We start from the raw sequence: 21,603 nt of genomic DNA, 5'->3' as shown, positions 1-21,603 counted from the left end.
GAGTCCAGTTATACTATTATACTCTTTTTTTCTTTAATTATTTGCTGATAGAGAAGGAACAAGATGATTTAGGGTATTGGCTGAAGGGTACGAGCCTTTTATTTATGTGAAAATCCCCTTATTTTGGGAAGGGATACTTTTGTTATATTTAATATAAGAGATGGCTACCACAATACTTTTCATCTAAATTCACTTTTTAAAATGAAATATTAAATACAACATAGTGCAATATGAGCTATGTGTAAAGTAGTCAGCTGGTATGTAGGATTTACGATTACAGCATTGCACAGAACACTACGGAGTACAGTAGGTCATACTTGGTCTTTTTTTTCCTTGCAGGTTGCAGAAGGTTCGACTGGAAATCTTAAAGAAGCTGCTGCGGAGGCGAGAGGAGAATCAGAAGAAGCTGGATGCCAAGCGCTTGGATGACCACTGGCAAAGTCATCAGAAGGCTAAAGAAGAGAAAATAAAAAAGATTCAGCATGACTATGCACTGAGTAAGTTTGAAAGACAGGGAGACAGCAGTATGAGACTTAGTTTTCAGGCAAGCCATTTCTATTTTCACAAGGTTGCAGTCTTTACTGAAGATGAAACAGGTTGCTCGTACAATATAGATATGCATAGCCAGCATTTGTTCCAGTCAAACAGGTCATGTTTTTGTATTAACTAGAAAAGCTCTTGTGAATTTCCAAAGATACAGCTTTTTTAGAACTATTTGTATGGAGAACTTTCTCACCTTTGTATTTCCCTTTCAGTGCTCAGGAAACTGATAGCTAAGAGGAATAATGTGATGGGGAAGCTGGAGAGACGAGATATCATCAAAGAGTATACTGACTTTGCATCACAAACATATGCTCCTTTGTCTAGAATTGGTTATTTCCCAGACAACCATTCTGAACGCTACGTGGTAAAGAACTTCTATCTTAACACCTTTACAGGTAAGGTATTTTGGAAGACTTAGTTTGTATGAGATATTTATTTAAAATATTAACAAAACTCAAATTTCTCTCCTGACCACTCCATTACTCAATCGCTGTTTGTATTTCTTAGGACTCTGTGAACTGGAAGCATCTCTCCCAGATTCTGTCACCCAGCTCAAGGTGAAAGCTCCAAAACCTAAGCACACTACCACTAAGACTGGATTTATCAAAAGATCAGCAAGGCTTGAGGTGGAGCTGGCACAAGTTCACCAGGTATGGGGCTGAATCCAGCAGCATATCAGTTCCTCTTAGATTTCAGTTGCTCAGAAATGCAATTGGGAAGACATATGCATAAGCTTTCTCCTAATTTCCTGTGCTAAATTCATATTTTCTTTAAGACAACTTCAAGGACAGAATGAATCAAACATTCAAACTGTTCTAGGCATGACTAGTACTGCTCTGGAACTCAGTCTGTCAGTATTCTCTCTCTCCAAAATCTGTGCTTCTGCTCCCACCCCATAGAAAACAAGCATAGCTGCTTCTGTCTTCTTACAGATCAGGTATTTGGATCAGACTATATTATGTCAGTTAGAAATTCTCTGCTGCCATTTACTCATTCTTATTTCTTCCTTGCTTTTATAATGCACAAGTGGCAACCCTACTGATTACACTGTCAAACTACTAATAATTAAATAAACCAAATCTGGATTCATAGTCTAAAAATTCTGTACATTTTTTAAAATGTACATTTTAAGTACATCCTCTAAAAACACCTGCAGCAAAGCATGATTAAAATGATCCCACTCATAAAATCAGGTCAGAACGGTGGATGCACATCATTGTTGTTCCCCAACAGCATCTGATTTGTAAACATGCTAATAGTGTTTTGCATTTCTTAATTTATCACAACCGTTCATGCAGATTAGTTGTCCATATATGCAATTAACTACTGAGGAAAGAAGTGCCTCATTTGCATCTGCAATCACAATACTTGTAGATTACATGTACTTTTAAGAATGCTTCTTGTGATGCTGTTGAGGGCTACCTTTTTTTTTTAAAATCAGGCATATTCTTGACTGGCTGCTGTATCTCTGAAAAATATTGAATTTCATTTGTAAAGCTTGGCAACTTTCACTTATGCTTTATTTAGTGAAGAAATATTTCATATTTGGAAATTATGTGTATACTTTCTTGGTTTAGTGTAATTTAATAACACTTTCAACGCAGACAGTAACTTTTTACTAATGAATTTTGAATTGAAATCTTGTTCTGAAAAATAAATCATATTATCTCAAATTTAAATTCCACTGGATCTTGTAAAAGATGGAACATTGCATCTAATTATCATTCAGAAGGAAAATTTTCAAAGAAAATCTTGAGTGCTACAAGAATAATTCAAGAACTAAGGACATTAATTCACTACAGTTTTAGAGAAGACGACAGCAATAGTTTGAGTTTGGGTGCTTTTTGCATAAAATTGAAGTAGTGCCTACGTCTAATCTAGATCATAGCATGGTTCTCATAGGCCGCAGAACATTAGCCTAAGCTTTCAGAGCTGAATTCCCATTACAGCAATTGTATTCTGTTTGTTCAAAATACTTCTCATGGTTTGAAAGACTACAGTGCAGAGTCTGTTGTCACAGAGGAGTATGTCCTAATTCTGGCTGCTTGCACAATATTGTCTCTTGAAAGAAAAATTAGTGGCCAAAGAGAGATAGAATGCAGAACAAAAGCAGACGATTCTGCATATTTTCTTTCTTAAATCAACGTGGATCACTTTATCTACATTGAGTTATAGCAACTGAGCAGCTAATATAACTAATACTCATTTCCCCTCCACAGAAAGACAAAATGTATATGTTTTAAAAATCACAAAGCATTTCCTTTGTAGGCAAAGATGATAAACACACTATGCAAAATTTAGCTGCTGCTTTTAGATATACAGAAGTAGACACCAGACTGGTGGGTCCAAACAAGCAGAAAGTACTGATACTGTAAAAACACCAAGATTGCCTCAGCCACCGTTGGATATAAACAAACTTTCTGCTCAGAGTAACAAGAAATTACTGCCCTAATTAGCACTTGAGCTCTGTGGTGTTGTTACTGGTCACTCCTCCCATCAGGCTTTTGCTTTTAAGTTTAGTGGCTATAGCATGTTCTGGGGTGGCCTCTCTGATGAGTCCACCTCATAAGCTACTGAAACTGTCTAGAACAGGGCAGTAAAGGGTGTAGAGTACCTGAGTTAACAGAATTTAGCACTTGAGAGGAGAACTGTCTGATCACTTGGCATAAGCAGTCCCAGTCACCTCACTCACACATAGTATGAAAGAAGTTTAAAGCAGGCAGTTAGGGATCATTGTAGAAGGGTCCTGCGTTGCTTTATTTCTATAGCTGAGCAGCTAGACCAGTTTTCTCTTCTCTTTTTAGTGCTGTCCTAGCACACTTAATCTATAAATTTTCTCCCATAATCCCAGAAATAAAGCAGAACTCTAGAAAATGTAGAGGGTACACAGTGATCTAGATCTGGAATGAGTTTCTTTCATTTTCCCTGTGGAAGAAAGTGGCAAATAGAGGAGGAATGCTAAATTTTGGCCTCAGAAGAAATTAATTTTAATAAAGGAAGCTTCCAAGGCTTGCTTCTTTGGCCAAGCAAGTGGCAAGATGAACTAGTTGTCATTATGTTCCTCTGGGTTTGCCATATTGAGGGTTTTCCTAAACTTAAAGCTTGTAAGAAGGGATAAGCAATTATCCAAGGAACTACAAAAAGGATCTGTGTCCTCTTGAGAATAAGAACAGCTTCTTCCAGACTTGAAACTAAGCCAAAAATAAGTGATTTTTAGAAGCAGACTTTTTGAGGACCATCCTGAAACCTTTTGCAAGAGTATTATGTACACTCAGTATTCTTCGAATAATGCTCTAAAACAAGAGAACATGTCAGAAACAGGAGTGACCCAGGATTTATAGTAAAAACAATGATCTGTATCCTAAGACAGATCTGTAAAAGGACAAGGAAAGCTAGTTCCTAGCCAGCGCAGATGACAGTGCCTTAAGGAATCTAAGTGAGCTATTATATAGACAGACTTGTGTGAAAATCCAAGGCATTAAGGAGATAGCATAGTGATACAGCTAATTATATAGGAAAGAAATGCAACTAGGTAACTGAATATACCAAGGAATGGAGGAGCTGCCAGAAGAAATCTCAGTGCAGAACAACGTGTGACTTTAGGCTGACCCTGTATGCTCTGGTGACTCAAGATGGGTGAAGCGTCAGGTAGTTTCAAAGTGCTGGATCAAGATGATGTAAGAACAAAGAATCTCTCACCTCAGCATTAAGTGCAACTCTCATCACGTCTGTTTTCCTTTATCTGGTTGCTGAAAGGAGGTGGAGAAGTAGAGGGGCCAAGAATGTCTCTGGAGAAAATCTCTGCCAACTTCAAAGCGTAGGAAAACCTGTTCAAGCAGTTATTTCATCAAGAACAGATCTCCAACATGGTGTTAGTTGGCTCATGCTCAGACAGGCTCTAAGAGCTATTATGTCAGTCTCGATCAGCCAAGATGCAGCAGCCGTGCTGCACTGCAAAGGACGTAGTCAGTCTGTCCTTAATGATCTCAACTTCTACATTTGTGGGCAAAAAGGAAGAAAGAGAAACGTGACTGTATACTCTGTGCTGAACATGAAAATAAAATATACCTAGTGTCTTGTGGAAAAGGGAACGCAGAGAAGATAAGGAAGAAATCTAAAGAATTATTTATTTGAACAAAGAGTTGTTTCTCATGCCGCTAACGTGTCAAGAGTTCTGCTTCTATCAGAAGCTAGCAAAGAAGCTAAAGTGTACAGCCAAAAGCATGGGTGCCATTTGCTGTTCTTGCCAAGAAAATGACAAGGAGATGAAATGGGTGGTCCTTCACTGTCCAATCCAACCAGATTATACCATGACTCTAAACCTATTACCTGAAAAAGGTAATATAGAAAAATTAGTGTGTGACAGTTCAAAGCAGTAACATTTGAAGCATGTTGTTCAGAAATTTGGCACTTTTTTCTTTTTAAATAAAATATTTTACAATGATTCTTGGGCCCTGTCTCCCTATTTCAAAAAACAGTAACGTGTTATGTTAGGCAGAACAAGTTAATGCAAAAAACATTTACTTTTTCTTTTCTTACATTAAAGTCTTAACGTAACTTAAAACTTCAGATTAGAGAAAGCAAATGGTAAGCATTTTTGGCTTAGTAAAGATAGCAAAGCAGGCACTAGACTGTGCTGACGTGAAAACGTGAAACCACTTCTGGGAACTGCAGTATTTCTCAAATCTACATTAATAAAAATTCGCTTTTGTCAGAAGTGCTCGTAGATTTTTCTGTCTTTAAAAGTTATTATTCTAGTTATTTTGTTATTCTGGTTAGCAAGAAATATTTTTGGAGGCTAAGGTTTTACTAGAAAAATTCCTATGAATGCAGCATTGTACTAATAAACATAGGAGCCATTGTTTTCAAAAGAATCAAAATTACAGCAGCTTTTTTCTTTCAGTTTTTCCCCCTCCCCATCATACAAAACACCTTATAAATCACAGCAAGCACTGTTATAATCTTCATGCTAGAGAGCTGTAAGGTCATCAAATACAAGAAACAGTTCAGAAAATCTCTCAACATTTTTGAGCTGTAACCATTTCGTGAGCTTATAAGCAGTTGATAGGTTTGATTCTTACATTATTAACATGGTCCATTTCAGAAGTTTTCAATAATAAAGCATTTTATTCCTGTCACCTAGAAATCTCTTTCCTTTTCTGGAGCAATTAGCTATCCTGGCCTGAAAGGTCAGATCCAATATGCAAGAAGTGTTTCAAAACTTAATTAATTTAACAGTTAAATTTTGTGTAAGTGCCGTCAATTTCCTGTTACTGGAGAGAGAAGTTCTGCATGGGACTTTTTTTCTTAAGTTTTTCTTTGGTTTCACTCCCTAGTGAAATCCTGTATTTGAACATTTGAAAGAGAGAGGGCGAGAAAAGAAAAAGGTACACGTTTCCTTGCTGGAATATGTCTGTTCTTTCAGTAATAAAGACTACAGATCCAACCCATACAGTAGTAAGATTACAATTTTGAAGGAGCTTTAAGTGTACCATACTCTCTTCTCTTTTCTTTGCAAGCTGAAGTGTGATGTCCTACAGCAGGCAAGCATTGCCATGCAGTTGGAAATGATTATCTGAGTATCTTGTTCTAAGTAGCTTGTGATGGGAAGCTGGCAGGACTTTGGCTCTCTAAACAGTTTGAAAATATCTTGAAAGAGTTGAGGCCATGGTGGCATTTCCACTCTTTTTTCCAGCCTGTTTTGGCTGGCAAGGTTTGGCATCTGCCACCAACCAGCTGCAAGCAATATAAAACCCACTCTTAATGGGCTTGTGAATTTTCTTGGTAGAAGGAAGTTCGCAGGCAAGTTAGCTTCCCTTTCGCTCTTGGTCCACTGTACTGTTGCTGTGGGCGCCACTGGGCTGCTTCTTACATACGATTTTGAAGTTCCCATCAGTATCTTCTGACCAACCAATAGCTTCATCTACTGGCCATGTTCAGTTTTTCAGTTGATGTGCAGTAAGAAATAGAAGCCACAAGCCTGCAAAGTTCAAAATACTTTCAGCTCCCTGTAGTCAGTGTGACCAGCATGTAGAGGATTGGCCTTATAGTGCTCAGTTCTGATTAAATATTATGTCTATTCCAGGCACTACTGGAGAAGAAGAATAAAGTCAAGGAGCCAAAGAAGCCCCTGCGTTTCCTTGAAAAAGTAGAAAAGCCTGTTCCTCGGCCACCCACTCCAATCCTGGAAAAACCATCAATTGTAAGTGGGCAGGTTTTTGTTTTTTTTTCCTGTTGATTCCTGATTGTTTCTTACATGGTGTTAAAGGAATGCCCAGAGAAGGGAAGAAGTGAGCTTTATCTTTTTGGTGGGTATTCATGTTAGAAATAACCATCACTATCTCTCTTTGTTCTACAAAGATACTAGCAGTCAAAGAATTGAAAAATGTTTACATATCTGTTGGCCAAATCCTTAACTAAACTTTATTTTATAAAGACATAAGTTAGTAGACATGTTATTCCCTTGTTCTTGGGGAACAACCAGGCAGAATCATATTATTATTAAGTGTCTTCCAACCTTCTGATCTGACAACACTATCATAATCCAGTGGAACAATTAAGTTTAGTCCCACTGAAGTCAGTGAGACTTTGGGTGCTTAGCTGTGAGCATGCAGTTCATTAATTTGCTGGAGGGAAGCTCTTGTCATCATGCAGGATGCAGTCTTTGATGAGTATGCTCCAGTTCACAGAAAATTATTCTTCTGCAGCGATTGAAATAGCAGTAATGATGTATCATAGGGGATGTGATATGCTGTAGAAAAAACCCAACTTTTTAGGGGAGCTACAACTTCTTTTCCTTTCTTGAAGTAATGTACTTAAGAGGTAGTTGCCCAGTGATTGCTTTGTCTGCTTATTAACGCCATTTTCATGATGTAGTAAGAATCAGACACAATTAGCATTTAAACTTGTGAATTTAAGAGAGTCACACAGCCATGAAAGTGAGAAAGTCTTGTTAGATCATCCATGCTGTCTTCCTTTGTGCAGTGTGATGTCCTATCTTTTATACAGTCTATTTTAAGATTACTTAAACAAGAATACCTCATTGGGAAGAACTTTCCACAGCTTTACTAACTCCTAGGTGTTAGATATTGTATTGCAGTGGTAGATTTACACTATTTATATTTACCAGTTTAGTAGATTTTTAAGTACTTTCAGGTAACATGGAAAGAAATCAGAAAGATTTATCTCACAGTTGTAGTCATTCTTAAATGTGTTTACAGATTATAGATTTTTTAAAAAGAGTTCCAGTACAATAGAATTCCACCTAAATTAGTTTTGTCAACATTTGGCTTATTTTCAAGTATCTGTATGTGTGAACACATGAAAGAGTGGAGGTCTCCAGTGGAGCTCCATTTGTAAAATCAGGCCACTTCAGCCACTGAAGAGCAGCACTAACATCTCCTTGCCTTGCAGAATCCAAGTAACGTTTCTCCTACCAGCTGGCTGTGAAGAGCACTGAAAGCAAGGCTCTTCTCTGTTGTTAATGCTTATCCTCCTGCCACACACAGATACAAATACCAACTGCTAAGTGCACCAGCCTCTTCCTGCTGGGGTTGAGGATCTCAAAAGGAAAGTATGCCAGAGTGACAGGCTAGTGACATGGACCACAAGGGATATAAAAGAAAGTGGAGAGAATGAAGGCATGACTGCAGGCCTTCTCAACTTGTCTTCCCCAGTTGTTTCTTATGGACTTACTAGCCACAACAAGCTTGCAGAGCACCTCTAAATTCCTTCACTGGTTTATTACTTTCTCCCCGCCCCCTCTAGTTTTCAACCTGTTCCTAGATCCTTCTCTATCCTTAATTCCATTTTTATATTTGGTTTTTTTTTTTTTTAATTTTCCTGGCTTTCTGTCTCCCTTCACTATTTCCTGCTGGTCTGTAGGAGGCAAATGGAGAAGCTGATGATTACCCTTGCTAAGGTATCATTTGCAGCACTGAACAATACAAGTACAGAACATTGCATCCCACAAAAAAATAAAATCTTAGTTTAAATCAAACCAAGCAGTTTGGCTTACCTGTCCAGTATATGTGCCCTCTCCGTTTCCAAAACACTGTCCTGAAAGGATTTCACACTGTAGCCAGGTGATGTGGTACAGTTTAGCTTTCTAATTGGACTGGAAATTAATCCTGTCTTTCCAGAGAAAAAGAACATACCAAATCATAAGGGAGTCCTTTGGCTAGTTCTGCTTTGCTTCTCCTGGGTGGTGGTGTGGGAAGGCATGAATACTTCCTTTTGCTTTTGGAAAACTTAATCTGCAACACCTAAGAAAAAAACAGATACTAAGATTCAAGCCTACACCACTTCTCTCATCCTACGCTCTTCCCTGTTTTTCCAACACTTCTAAAATACCACATTTCAATGCAGACCTCATAGGCTTTTTATTAGAAAAAAACTTCATTGCAGTTTTTAGATTTCTTTTTCTCTTTCCCAGGCACCCAATAGGCTTTTTCCTTCTGCTACTGTCAACTCCAGACTAGAAGACCCCTCAGCAAGAAAAAGTGCTGCCAGTTGTTCCTCCTCTAGCTAAAATAAACCTTTTTTTTTTCCCTTCTATGGTCATGTTCCCTTTCCCACTATACTCCATCATCCTTCTAAGTTGGTATCAGTCAAACAATGCTAGGCCAGTAAAATTCTCAAAGAAACAAATCACAATATAATGTAATTAATTTTACTTCCAAACGATCACTTTCTGGGTCTTAAATTTACTGAGTTACTCCAATAAAGGTTACCACTGGAATAAATATCAAAGAAAAATGGTATATGTTTCTCTTTTAATCTAATCCCTTTATTTATGGTTAACAGCTCTCTTGTACCTCCTTCAATAATAATTCTACCCCCTTAGTGTCTTGGCCTGTTAAATTCATACAGCTGACGCTCATTTTGCAAACTCAGTTTCAGTCAAGCTACAAATAGTACTTCTAATGCATACAGTCATTTTCTCTATCAGTGTCTCCTTACCATTAGGTACTCCTCTCTAAAGACCCTCTAAAATCTCAAGTAGAATCTAATTATACAGTCATTCTCCCCTATCTCTTGTAAAACACAGAAGTACCTTTCCCTAGAAATTAGAGGAATGGTGTTCAGAAACAACTGAGAAAAAGCTGGATATGAGTTAGACTTTTTGATAGATAGGTGGATAATCTATAGAAATCTGAGTCTCCAAAGAAATAATTGATTATTGTGTGGATATTTCTTGTGTTCCGGCAGGAGGAAGAGGAAACAGAACTGGCAGTGATCTGTCTGCAGAAGTTGCTCCGAGGCAGGGCTATTCAGAACATGGTATCGTGTGTGTGTCTGTTTATGTCTCTCTTCAGAATGATGAGAATGATTGAAGGTGTGTTTGCAATCTTTCTTCCACAACACTAATCAAGGGTAATGAGGCTTCTGCAGCATATCCTCCTATATTTTATCTGAAGTCCTTCAAGGCTGAAGTCATTGCCCTCCAGCCCAAATTTCTTACAGAAACTTCTAGGTTCCACTAGGTTCCTTCCTGCATGTCTCCCTGTTCCTGCTAGCCCCTACACTGAGTTGTTGAGTTAGATGCTTCAGAGCAGAATTACTCAAAAAGCAAATTCTAGACTAGATCTGGACCATGAGTACATTTTGCCTTGATTATGCCAAGATTGCAGGCATAAGAAACCTCTCACATCCCAGCAGGGCAGTTTGTATTTCATACCATCTTTCCAGTTTCCTGTGATGGTGAGCTAAGCCTTAGATGAGGAGCAGTTGAAGCATATCACCATGATTTCCAGCAAGTACAGGACCCAGCGTTCTGCTTTCAGTGGAGTAGAAGTGGGTCTAGGTAAAAATTAATTGTGTAGCCATGCCTCCTGGGCTTTATATTAAGCAAGTCTGTCACTTTTGAGCAGACCAGTCCAGAGAGTTTGTTTTCAAGTCTGCTGCTTTTTTTTCTGGATCACTGATATTCTCTCTTGCACCAACTGTTTAATGTTTGTGACGTGTTCCCGTGTCGGACCCTGACTTGAGCTTTAGCAAACAGTGCAATACTGTGAAAGTGGCTTGAGGTGGAATAGAGACTTCCCAAGTCTTCTCCACTTGTGTGGTGATCTGTGAAAAGAATGTTGGATGCCACTACAGGACTGTTAGCTTTCACACCATGAAATATCTTATCATTTTTAGGAATCTCCTTCCAGCTACTACTGGATCAAAAATATCTGACTTAGTGGGACAATGATGCGAGCAGGGTTGAGTGATCCTTTGTTGTTCTTGTAAATCCTGTTGGAAGAGAAGGGGAATGAAAGAAGACAGTATCAGGCAAGGGGTGGGCCCAGGCAAGGGACAGCCCCAGTTTCAACAGCCTCCCACCAATTTATTGCTTTGAGCTGTTGCTGGATTCCCTCAAAACAAAGGTCAGAGAACAGTAGATGTTGAAACAGGAGACATCTAACCGAGGACTGAGGAAAAGGGGCAATGCTCATACTGGAAAGATTTGACATGGAGGCTGATAGAACAGAGCATCCAGAAGGATATTTCCCTTTTTGCTTGACATTGGTGTTTGCTGTTCTGCATTCTAGTGGTTTGAGTTCTGGGCGAAACCAAACAGAATTAAAATAATAATAATTCTTTTATAATAAAGTAGCAATGGGTTCTCTGTACTCCACAGCGGAAGGTCTCAACTTTAATCTTCCATGCAGAAGGGTTTAGGCAAGATTTACCTGACAGCAGTAGTGTTTGCCTAAATGCAGCCACAAATTTCTTACAGAGAGCTAGGTCTTGGAAACAGCTCACCCTGCAACTTAGAGAAAAAAAAAAAGGTGTTCTTTGCTGGCAAAACATGTTGATCTATGTTCTTCATTTAATATGCTTGGTTGTTTAACTTTATTTTAAAGATGTTTGAAGGGAAGGAGAAGCGGCTGGAACTGATCCAAGAGCTGCGCACCACTCATGCACTCCAGGAGGATGGACAGCTGCTTTTGGAGGCAGAGAAGCAGAAGACACTGGCCCTGCAGCAACAGCATGACTTGCAAATGCACAAGGTTTGCCTGTATAGATGGGAAGCCTGATTCACAACACTGTCCTGACCGGGCACTCTGTGCTTGCAGTACCCACCAACACTCTCTCATTTAATTTCTTTATGTTTTCTATTATCCACAGCACAGAAAGCACCCCAAGTAACAAAAATGCTCTCCTAGCACAGGCCAAGCACTGAATGCCTGAGGGGCTAAAATTGCTCTCACTGCTGTGGAGGCTCTGGGGAATCTGAGAAACAGACTGAGGCGCCCTAACCACAGCTGCTACCCAGGCTGCACTTGCTTTGTTTGGAGGCAGAGCACTTATATTTACAGGGCTTTGAACAGACTGCACTGTCAGACAAACCTCAGTTTTCCCACATTTCAATTCATTTCACTGGTGCTGTGACCTGGCATCACAATATATGCTTATCACTCACATCTGTCAGATGTTTTAGTGAAAGTGTGTTACTGCTGTGTCATTTCCCTGTTCCTTTTCTAGCTTGGCACCCTCTCAGGCTCCTCCTCTGGCATAACACATCACAAAAGAAGCTAGGATTTACTTGTAAGTCTTGCTGAGCTTGAGACTTCTAGGACCTTTAGCAATGGTGTCACATTGTTGTACTTGCCACTCTTACGGAGAGCAGAAAGATTTTGAGCTCTATCCTCTGATCTAGTGAGAGCTGGGGATGCAAATTCCCATCCTGTTTCCTTGCAGGGCCACAACCTTCCAGAGCAAAGTGAATCAAATGGCAGATGTTGGTCTGAAATGGATCATAAAGAAATTTTGTCCAGACTTCACAGCATCTCAGATATACAGTATCTCCCAGATTCCTGCAGATTTTCCCATAGTTTTTACTACTCTCCTGTTTTTTTCAGTGACCAGCTGTGAGGCAGTTCTGCAGGTTCCAGATTGTGATAACAGCATCCGCTGGCCTGGCAGAGATGAAGCCAGACCACTGCTTCCCACTGGGTGGGCAGCAACAAAATTCCCCCTCAGATCTCAGTAAAAATTGAACCAGGTGGCTGTGGTTTACTGTTTATCATTTCCAGATGCTCCCTCATACACAGGGAGCCTAAGTGGAATGAAGGAATATAGAACTTTTCTACTGAGGAATTAAGAGAAAAATAAAAGTCTTAGGCATTAGGAACTTGAAATGCTCATTCTCTTCTGGAAGCTCAGGTGAGAGTGAAGAAGAGAGCAGTTCAAACACCATACTGATATTCACAGAGGAGAGAGCAAATGGTAAAGATGCTGACCTCTGAGCTCAGAATTTCCTTTTGGGAGAGCCACTATCCCCCTCTGCTGGTATCTACCTCCTCTACCCTTGCTTTTTTTTTTTTTTTTTTCCTGAAGGCACACAGGCCAAGGCTCGGGTTTTGAAACATTTTGAATTTTAAAACTCTCTGGAATGCATGTGCAGGAGTTTTCTCTGTGTGTGGCTATTTTAGAAAGTGACTGATGACTCACAGTTCTTTAGTTTTTGGTGGTCATAGTTTTTTTCAGGTTTTTTGACCTTTCCAATATAAAAAAGGTGTTTTTCAAGAAATGCTTTCTGCAAAAAGAAGATGGAAACTCCAGATAGAATGGCCAAAGATGAGGGGTTGAAAATTTCCAACCTGGTGTATAACAAAAGTCTAGGACGAGAATGTTTCTGAATTGTTTTCCTCCATTTCACACTGGTTTTAGACACAGCACCTGGAGCAATAAAGAGGAAGCAGCGTGTTAGTTCCATGTTATCCCACTCTGTGGGCTGCTGCAGTTACTGCATTGTCATCCTCCCTCTTGAACACCCATGGGCTAAGCACTGTCACTGCGTGCAACACTGACAGTCTCACTTTCTTTGAAACACTGCATGAGCAAATGGCACAGCAGTATAACAAAGCTGATTTATTACTACTTGTCTGTGATATTGCAGCTCCGTTTCAAGTTTACGTTCAGGTCTACTCTGTTACTTGTTTATTCCAATAGAGACACAGCATCCCAGCCAACTCCATACCTTCCCTCCTGCTGAAGGCTGTGGCTTCATAGGCCATACTGGAAATAGTGAACTTCCCCACAGGCCTTGTCCCTTTCCAGAGTGTGATCACACATAGCCAACCCATAAAACATAATGGGCTTTGAGCAAGAGGTGAACAGCACAGTAATACCGATTTTCCACTACCTGTAATTTTGAGGTCTCGTTTGCACCTCTGCAAACTCTATATAATTACTGTTGATTTGAATTTGTTAGCAGTTCCTAACTTGTACAGTTTTAGGTAATAACTCAATACCTTATGGTTGCTTTATTACCTCAGCAAGTTTTACCACTTTAGTTGCATCATGAATGTCCAACCAACGACATACCATTTCACTGAGGTGGCTTTGAACTGTAACAGATATTTTATATCTTTAGGAGAGGACAGAAATGTGGCTGTACTCAGAACTGCAGTTTCCTAAACCTTCACTCAAGCTTCCTACTCATGAAGATTGAGGGTTTACTGTCCAAATGCTAGAGAGAAGCTTAATTTGCAACTCTTGATCCTATTTTTTCTGTTCTGGTCTAGCTAAGCTTAGCACAGAAAGATAGAGGGTATGCAGCTGAAGTAATTTCATTGTCACTTTTTTAACTCCCCTTCCTTGGTCTGGGCAGTGGAGCGTTCCCCGGTAACAAGCTGATGGCCTCAGCAACTATTCTGATTATATCCACAGCCACAAAAGTGGTTCATAATAGCTGGAATACAGCACATCTACTTTATCTCCTCCCACCCACCCAAGCGTAGGGGCTGCTTGTCCTAGTGTAACAGTGTTGGGACTATTCCTGCACTGACTAATTTTGCCATCTTTTAGCTTCTTTATGCCATTGGAGCCTGTGTACAGGAACATGACATTACGCGTAACTCAGGCCAGCACATGTAAAATAAGAATGCAAAACTACCAGGGTTGTCCCGTGGCTGGTCTGAGTAGATGTTACGGAGCTGTTTCACGTGCCTGTGGTAGTCCTGGGACTTTGAACAACATTCCTGGGGTTTGTAACACAATTCTTTGGGTTGTTGTTTTTTTTGTTTGTTTTTTTTTTTTTTTTTTCTCAAGCTGTCATTAGTGGAAAGCCAGTTGGCCAGGGAAGAAGGAAGGGTACTGGCGAACATGTTTGATTTCCTGTCCAAAGAGCTGGTGAGGCTGCAAGAAGAACGGAAGATCCACGCTTTTGTCATGCTGGCTGAGAGGCAGAGGCGGATGCGGGAAGCGGAGGAGAGTGGACGTCGTCAGGTGGAAGAGAGGCAGCGTCAGGAAGAAGATGAGATTTTCAAACAGGCAAGAGAGGGAGACTGGTGAGACTGCAGGTGGTTTGTAGGAACTGCCTCCTTTTGGGAAGGTCCATATGGAAGGGAGGTGCTTCAGCTCTGACTTTGGTGATGGCTAGTTTTGAAATTGAGGGGGAAGGCTTCTTGAAGAGAGGGTGACTCCTTCCTAAAAGTCATGCCCATTAGATTAAAGATGATCTCTCTTACATTACAGAGAGTCCTGTTAGGCATATCGTGAATGGATGTAGGTTTCTAAATTTCCACAACAAACACCTATGGAGAACAGATGTGCCTAAATCATCCTTAGGAATAATGTTTTGTCAGCACTTGGTCTGTCCTGCAGAACTATTAGGTGCTCTCCCAGGAAGGATGCCTTTAAGCAAGGTTTTGGAAAGATTTTGCCCCCCAAAAGTGGACTGCAGATAACAAGAGGTACAAAAATTATTCTGAAGTAATGATAATGGATAACATAACCTTGAAATCCAGAAACAAAAGTCCTCAATTACCATATTCCATAACTATTCTATAGTCCTATTCCTATTCCCTAACTCCTGACTGCATGAAGCATATTTCTCCCAGTTGAAAGGAATAAATGGGAGCCTAATTGACTAAACCAATAATTTTCAAACTTTGTGGGAGGAGGTTAATACCAAGAGAGTCTGGCATAATGTTTATCTTTCTTTTAATTTTAGCTTCTCCTCTTATCTTTTCTGTATCTCTGAGTGGGAAGCAAGGAGAGTCAAAGCACCATAAGCTTATGCCCTTCAGACTAGCAGAAGGAAAAAAAAACATTTCTAGAATCTCTGCTCTACAACTATTATAAGGAAACCAATAATTTTGTCTTGGTGTTGTTCATGTTACTTTGACTGACTTGATGGAACCTTTTCCTTCAGGATTTGCTTGAATGAAAGCTGATTAATTTACTGAAGTCAGTACTGATGATTATTATTTAGCAGTCGATGCTCAGGGGACTATGGAAACTGAGGAAGCAGCTGCCATTGCATTCGCAGAACTAACCTGCTGCAGCAGAATTGGATCTGCGGATAAGTTTTTCTTTTCTACCGTTGGTTCTTTCCTGCACTTGTTTCTGTTCAATTAGTTCTCAGAAAGAATTATTATAAAATAAATTTTTACACAAGGTGCTTCCCGGAAAGCATCTCTGAAACCAAATCTGAGGCTGACCTCTCTGAAATTTAAGAGTCTGGTGAACATCTGTTGTTCTTGCTTCTTTGGAAACCTGCTGCCACTCCTGGCACAGCAACAATATCTTGGTGTTTTGTTCCAGGTGGTGAAAGTGCAGCAGAGCACTATTGAGTCCTACTTGGAAGACATTATCCTGAGTAGCATGGAGAACACAGCTGAAGAACAAGCCAGGGAAGAGGTTCAGAGAATGGCTGTTGAAATCAATGACATTGCTTACGAAATGGAAAGTCGGTACGTTATTAAACGGCACATTAGAGGCTGTTTACAGCAGTTTAGAACCTGCCTGACCATCTGCATCTGTGGTTACGTGTATAATCTAAGACATGGGAAGGGCAGAGCAATACTTTTTATGATCGCTTCATTAGTGTGACTGCTGTATGGGAACCACACTATTACTACCTGGTACACACATATAAATCCATCAGTCTTATTTCTACACAGCATGTGCCAGACTCCTTTTGCAAATCACTTGTGCGGTCTGTGAATCACCCTTTTTAGACTTCTTCATGCCAATGTGATGCTGTGACTAAGCTTTAAGTGAATCTGGGAACAGCCTAAAGCAATACCCATTCATACAGGTCTTTTCATTTATTTACACTACTACAGAAAATCAGCTTGAAAGAGACGCTAAAAGATACATCTATACAGTAGTCTTTCATTCTGGGGTGGCTGTTCTTTAAGAAGCTGCCAATTTCCATGGGGGTCAGTCATATTGATGGCTGCCTGACAAGGCACTTTGAGTAGAGTAGGTTGTTGAGAACACCACAGTCTTGTGTTTGGCTGGGGCATCAGCAGTGAATACTTTTTAGGACATGCCAAACCTCCAGTTCAGTTTGTGTGCTCTTTTTTTTGGAATTGAGCCATAAAAATCCCAATGACACAGTGACTCTCCTATGGTACAGCAGCTGTGTATTTGTAACTAGATGAATACAACCAGAATGTTGAAATCCTTGGGGAGAATGAAGCGTAGATAATGCATGCAGCCCCTGGGCCAATTGGGAACCCATCAAACACTGGCATGGAAGAGAGCATGGGGACCAGCCAAATGTAGAGTCACAAAAGGGAAGAATTTAGCAAACTCAGCAATGGGCCAAAGACTAAATTGACAAAGACGCAAATCCTCAAAGGTATCTGCGTGTCTAACTCAGTTTGTCGTCGGTGAGAATGGGGCTTCTAAATACCTTTGAGGATAAGGAGTCTGGGGTGATCTTCTCCCTGGAAATATTGCTTTCCAAAGCAGTATTGAACACATTGGCAGTGCAGTGCAAAGGGGAATAGTCGCACCATCACTTACGTGTAGGATAAAGCGAGACCCAGCTGACAATTACTGCCATCACAATACACTCCCTTGAAAATAGTAAGAATATGTACAAGGGAGTCTTGTGCTTGCAGAGGTGATTGGGAAAGAAAAGTAAAATACTAATACCACTCTGCATCTGTTCTGTAGTCGAACTCGCCTACAGTCAGAAGAGATTGTGGCAGAGCTGGTTTATAATTTCCTGATTCCAGAAGCTGAGAAAATGTCTATCAGAGAAAAAGGTAAGGAGTCTAGTAACTTTATTCTCTTCGTGAACCGATTCATCCTCCTCACTCTAGCTCACTGAAAGGAAAGATACAGTGCCAAGAGTTGTCTCAGTTCTCCGAGATGCCTCTTTTGCACTCTGCAGATAAAAAGTTAAGCCCTCTGACCCCTTTTCACCAATTTCTCATGAGCTATATTAAAACAGTGGCCTGAATTCAGATCTGATGTAAATTTGGTGTATCTGCAACAATAAAACTACATGAGAAGAAGCAGCCAGTGGCACCTTCAAAAACAAACTGGGAAAAGTCTTTAAGTAGCATGGCTGTGAATTGTCTATTATATGGCAATTTCTGAAAACTGTAGAAGCCTTTACCAGGTAGATTACTTAAATATATGCTCTATATGGAAGGAAGATTATATACTTTCCTATGCTTCCCTCCCCCCAATTGGTTGAGAGCTAGAAACCAAAGTAAGGTTTATGGTTGGCTGTAGTGACATCATGTTTTAAGTAGATAATCTTGCAGTTGTAAAGGATGCTTCTTTTAGCCAAAATGGCATAGTATCTGTCAGAATACAGAGGGGAGGGCTCTGGAAACCTGTGTATTACATTGAGCATTGTGAACAAATGGCTGTTCTTAACTGGTATGGTTCCACTGGCCAGCACACTCGGAAGACTGTGACTGCACCAGTGACCCTGTAGAAAGTGGATATAACCTAAGAATCACAATAAGTAACCTAACTATCACAATAGAATCTGAAGTGGTCCTTGCTGCAGTGTACTTCTCTCACTTGAGAGCAAAGGCACTTACTTCTTTGCTTTTTTTGCTGCTTTGTGGATGAAAACACAAACACCACATACATTTTGTGGTCTCTAAATTGTGCAAAATTTTTCTTCCTAGTTTGTGTATTTGTCATAACAACAGTATCTATTCAGCAGCTGGCAATTCTGCCTAAGCTTAAATCAGCTCCCTTCTCCTTAGCCCTGCTTTTGCAAGCCTCCCAAAGCAGGTGATATAATTTTAGTCAATGAAGCCTGCAGCTCAGGCACTAACACACACAGGTTAGCGCATCTCAGAAAGGAGAACAGAAAGAAAAGGCCTGGAGATCACCTAGCATTCTGGACATACAGAGGTACCAGCAAGGAAGAAAACATGTACTGGGCTTAAATGCAACAGCAGCTGATGAACAAAGCACCTCAGAAGCACTCCCAAGCAACAAAGGAAAAAAATCTTCAAAATCCATGATACCTACAGTGAGTTTGCCTGGAAAGCAGAGCTATACCCAGGCAAAAATTAAAGTGGATGCTGGAGGAAGAGCTAGAGCAATTGCTGATAAAGTACAAGAGCTCTTTCAGATGTAGTCAGGTGAAATTTGCTACAATATTCTTGTGACAGCAGGCATCAAATGTCAGGCAGAGACCTGGCTCGTACTCTCTTCTGCTATTGCTGCATGGGGTGAAGGGGACTCCATACACTTAAGAGACAGCCGAATTCTACTAAAGGTACACTCTGATGAATACACCCTGCTGTAAACCTCCTGCATAGAAGCTGCCTTCAAGGAAGCAGAATCAGTAACTATTCCATGTAAATCCAAAGGAAATTTTATCAAAGAATGGCATTAGATCCCATGAGCACATCCGTGTATTGCACTTCTGTGTCAGCTTTTAAAGCTTTCACTGTAGTGAGCCAGATTATTCATTATTAAATTGTGTTTTAGCAACCTGGCACATGCTTGAGCGTACACCTTCCTTGAAACGAGCAGGAAGTGATCTCAGAGCACAGTTGTCTGGCCTGCCACAGGAGCAGATCTATTTGTAGAACAAAGATTTGAGGGCCTGCAAGTTCAGTCTTTGCCTCCACTTTAGCTTCCCCTTAAGCATCTCTATTTTGCCATTATCTTGCCTTTTCTTCTCTTATTTCTTTTTCTCCTCTTTTTGTTGCACTCCTGTGCATAAAAGCAGGGATTATCCAATAACGGCTCATCCTGAAACCCCTCTGCACCTCACTTCTGAACCCTCCTTCACTGGAAGTAGAAGTCAACGTGTTGATATGAAAAAAAACTTGCTTTTGAAAGGACAATCACTTACCAGTTTGAACCCTCTCTCTTTTAGATGATATTCACTGTGGGTAGAGGAAGGGACTGCAGCAATACCAGGAGAGTATTCCTGGTATAGTTGATGCAGTTCATACATCCAGGATTGAAGCCAAAATGCCTTAGGCAGAGCAAGCTCTCCCAGGAACTGAGAGCTGGCTGGGCTGATGAAGATTAGCTTTTCAAATACAAGTGAGATCCAGTTGCATTCATTGTTGGCAAAATGGACCTAGAAGATGGATAAACATGAACAGGCTGGGTTAGTAACACTGAGCGACTGAGTCGGTGACAGTACGCAGAACTCTATGACAGCATGCAAGACACCGGTGGTTCAGATCCACAGTTCAAGTACTGCTCAGTCTTACAACATAAACAGACCAGAGCAACAAGGAAGTCTTGAAGGATGGAGTAAAGGATGTCTCATCGTGTGACATGATGAGAGCCACAGCTCGTTCCTGCAACATTCCCCACACCCTCCTTACAAGCACACAGTATTTCAATCCCCGTGATTGTTTACCAGCTCCTTAAGTCTAGAAAGAGAAAGAGGGAGCAAAGAATACTGAAAAGCAATGAAGAGAATGGTAGGGTGAATGATTTGGCTTGAATAATTATTTCCCAAGAGCTGGAAATGAGATATAAATGAGATTGGATGAAAACTGTAAAACAAAATCCTGCAGTAGCAAAAGGGAGATGATCAGGTAGGAGACTTAATGTGTCTGTACTATCTCCAAGTCTTACTTTGAACTCGGCAAGAGTTTCTCGGTGCAGGCAAAATCATACCACAGGAGAGGGCAGATTTCAGCTCCAGTCTTCCAGAGACCTGCTGCAATTAGCAGGCACTGAAGGAGAAGTTATTTTAAAGCCTGATAACGTACCCTGGGCAGTTATGCCCTAAGCTCTAAAGGAAAACACTTTGGCTGTGGTGCCCGCTGTGGGGGCTAGTCTTCAAAGTGAAATGCAAAGTTGGTTGCTGCTATTAGGTGGCAGTAGTACACTTTCAGCCAGTTAGAAGGGTGTGATATTTTTTTTTTTTCCCTGAGATAGGCTTTTCCACAGCTGCAGGAAGGCTAAAAGGTATCCCTCCCTTCTCCCCTACGCAGAACATTTTGCTGTACATTTCCAAGTAAAAGCCTTACCTCTTTTTATGTGCAGTGAGGCAGTTCCAAAGAAAACAAATCTATGCTGCTCATCAGATCATCCACAGGGGCACAGAGAGGGTGCTGGCTGATCTGGCACTACATCAGGGGACGTCTCCTGCTGGGACAGATAGCGCTGCTCTGAGTGGGACAGCTGCTGGACCAAGTGCAGCTGACAGCACTTGCTCTGCCCCGGTTGCACACAAACCAGCTAAACTGTGTGAAGAAAGCCCAGGAGAGACAGCAGTGAACCCTTTTGATGGATCAGACAAGGATCCCACAGCCTCCGAGAGACAGAAGATGAGCCAGGTGAGTTTCCCTACCCCTCTGTGATTTGAGCTTGGAGCACGGTGAAGGAGAGTGAAGCATATTATATTTACTTTTTTTCAGGGCACCTAGAATGGAAAATGCTCTCTCTCTCTCTCGGGGAGTCCCTCCTGCTGACTGCCAGCACTGTTGTCCTGGAACCACTCTATATACATTTTGATACTGCAGCCCCAGTCCAGCCCCCTCCACCCCCCCTCCACTCCCTGTCCAGCTGGCTGCTCTTCTGATTATTAAGAGAAGCTTGAGTGAGAAAGCAGTGTTAGCATTCCTTGTTTGTTTTCCTGGCACAGACCAATAAAGATCTGCACCTGGGCTTCTGATGGTATTTCCTTGCATCAATAACATTAAATGGAAAAATATTCCAGCAGTGCTAGGTTTTGAGTTCAGACCATACACAGTCTTTTCTCAAATATGTCCCAATGATTTCCTCAGTGGAGTAAAGCGAAGAGTGGCTTCCTGTATTAGCACTGCTTGTAATAAAGGGTTGAAGTCAAATGAAAATGGCCAGATCTTGCATCATCTT

General features: G+C 40.7%; 1 protein-coding gene and 1 long non-coding RNA gene across 3 annotated transcripts in view; one reads left to right on the top strand and one right to left on the bottom strand.

The window, feature by feature from the left end:
* CFAP91 (cilia and flagella associated protein 91) overlaps positions 1-21,392 on the top strand; it is a 32,329-nt gene extending 10,937 nt beyond the window's left edge. For both annotated transcript variants that reach the window (XM_086769017.1, XM_086768940.1), the window contains 11 exons: positions 340-497; positions 756-938; positions 1,051-1,193; positions 6,629-6,745; positions 9,754-9,825; positions 11,397-11,543; positions 14,590-14,811; positions 16,087-16,235; positions 17,452-17,543; positions 20,770-21,062; positions 21,144-21,392. In XM_086769017.1, the coding sequence (XP_086625143.1) occupies positions 340-497; positions 756-938; positions 1,051-1,193; positions 6,629-6,745; positions 9,754-9,825; positions 11,397-11,543; positions 14,590-14,811; positions 16,087-16,235; positions 17,452-17,543; positions 20,770-21,062; positions 21,144-21,152 (1,585 nt within the window). In that variant the 3' untranslated portion in view covers positions 21,153-21,392. The remainder of the gene's footprint in view (positions 1-339; positions 498-755; positions 939-1,050; positions 1,194-6,628; positions 6,746-9,753; positions 9,826-11,396; positions 11,544-14,589; positions 14,812-16,086; positions 16,236-17,451; positions 17,544-20,769; positions 21,063-21,143) is intronic.
* Positions 68-8,802, bottom strand: LOC147602198 (uncharacterized). The gene is made up of 2 exons (XR_015261292.1): positions 8,561-8,802; positions 68-452 (listed from the first exon to the last, which is right to left on the bottom strand). It is a non-coding gene; the product is annotated as an uncharacterized LOC147602198 (long non-coding RNA).
* Positions 21,393-21,603: the final 211 nt, after the last annotated feature.

Source organism: Chlamydotis macqueenii, chromosome 1, assembly GCF_036417535.1.
Source record: "Chlamydotis macqueenii isolate bChlMac1 chromosome 1, bChlMac1.mat, whole genome shotgun sequence".
Taxonomy (NCBI): domain Eukaryota; kingdom Metazoa; phylum Chordata; class Aves; order Otidiformes; family Otididae; genus Chlamydotis; species Chlamydotis macqueenii.
This window is presented reverse-complemented; position numbering and strand designations above follow the sequence as displayed.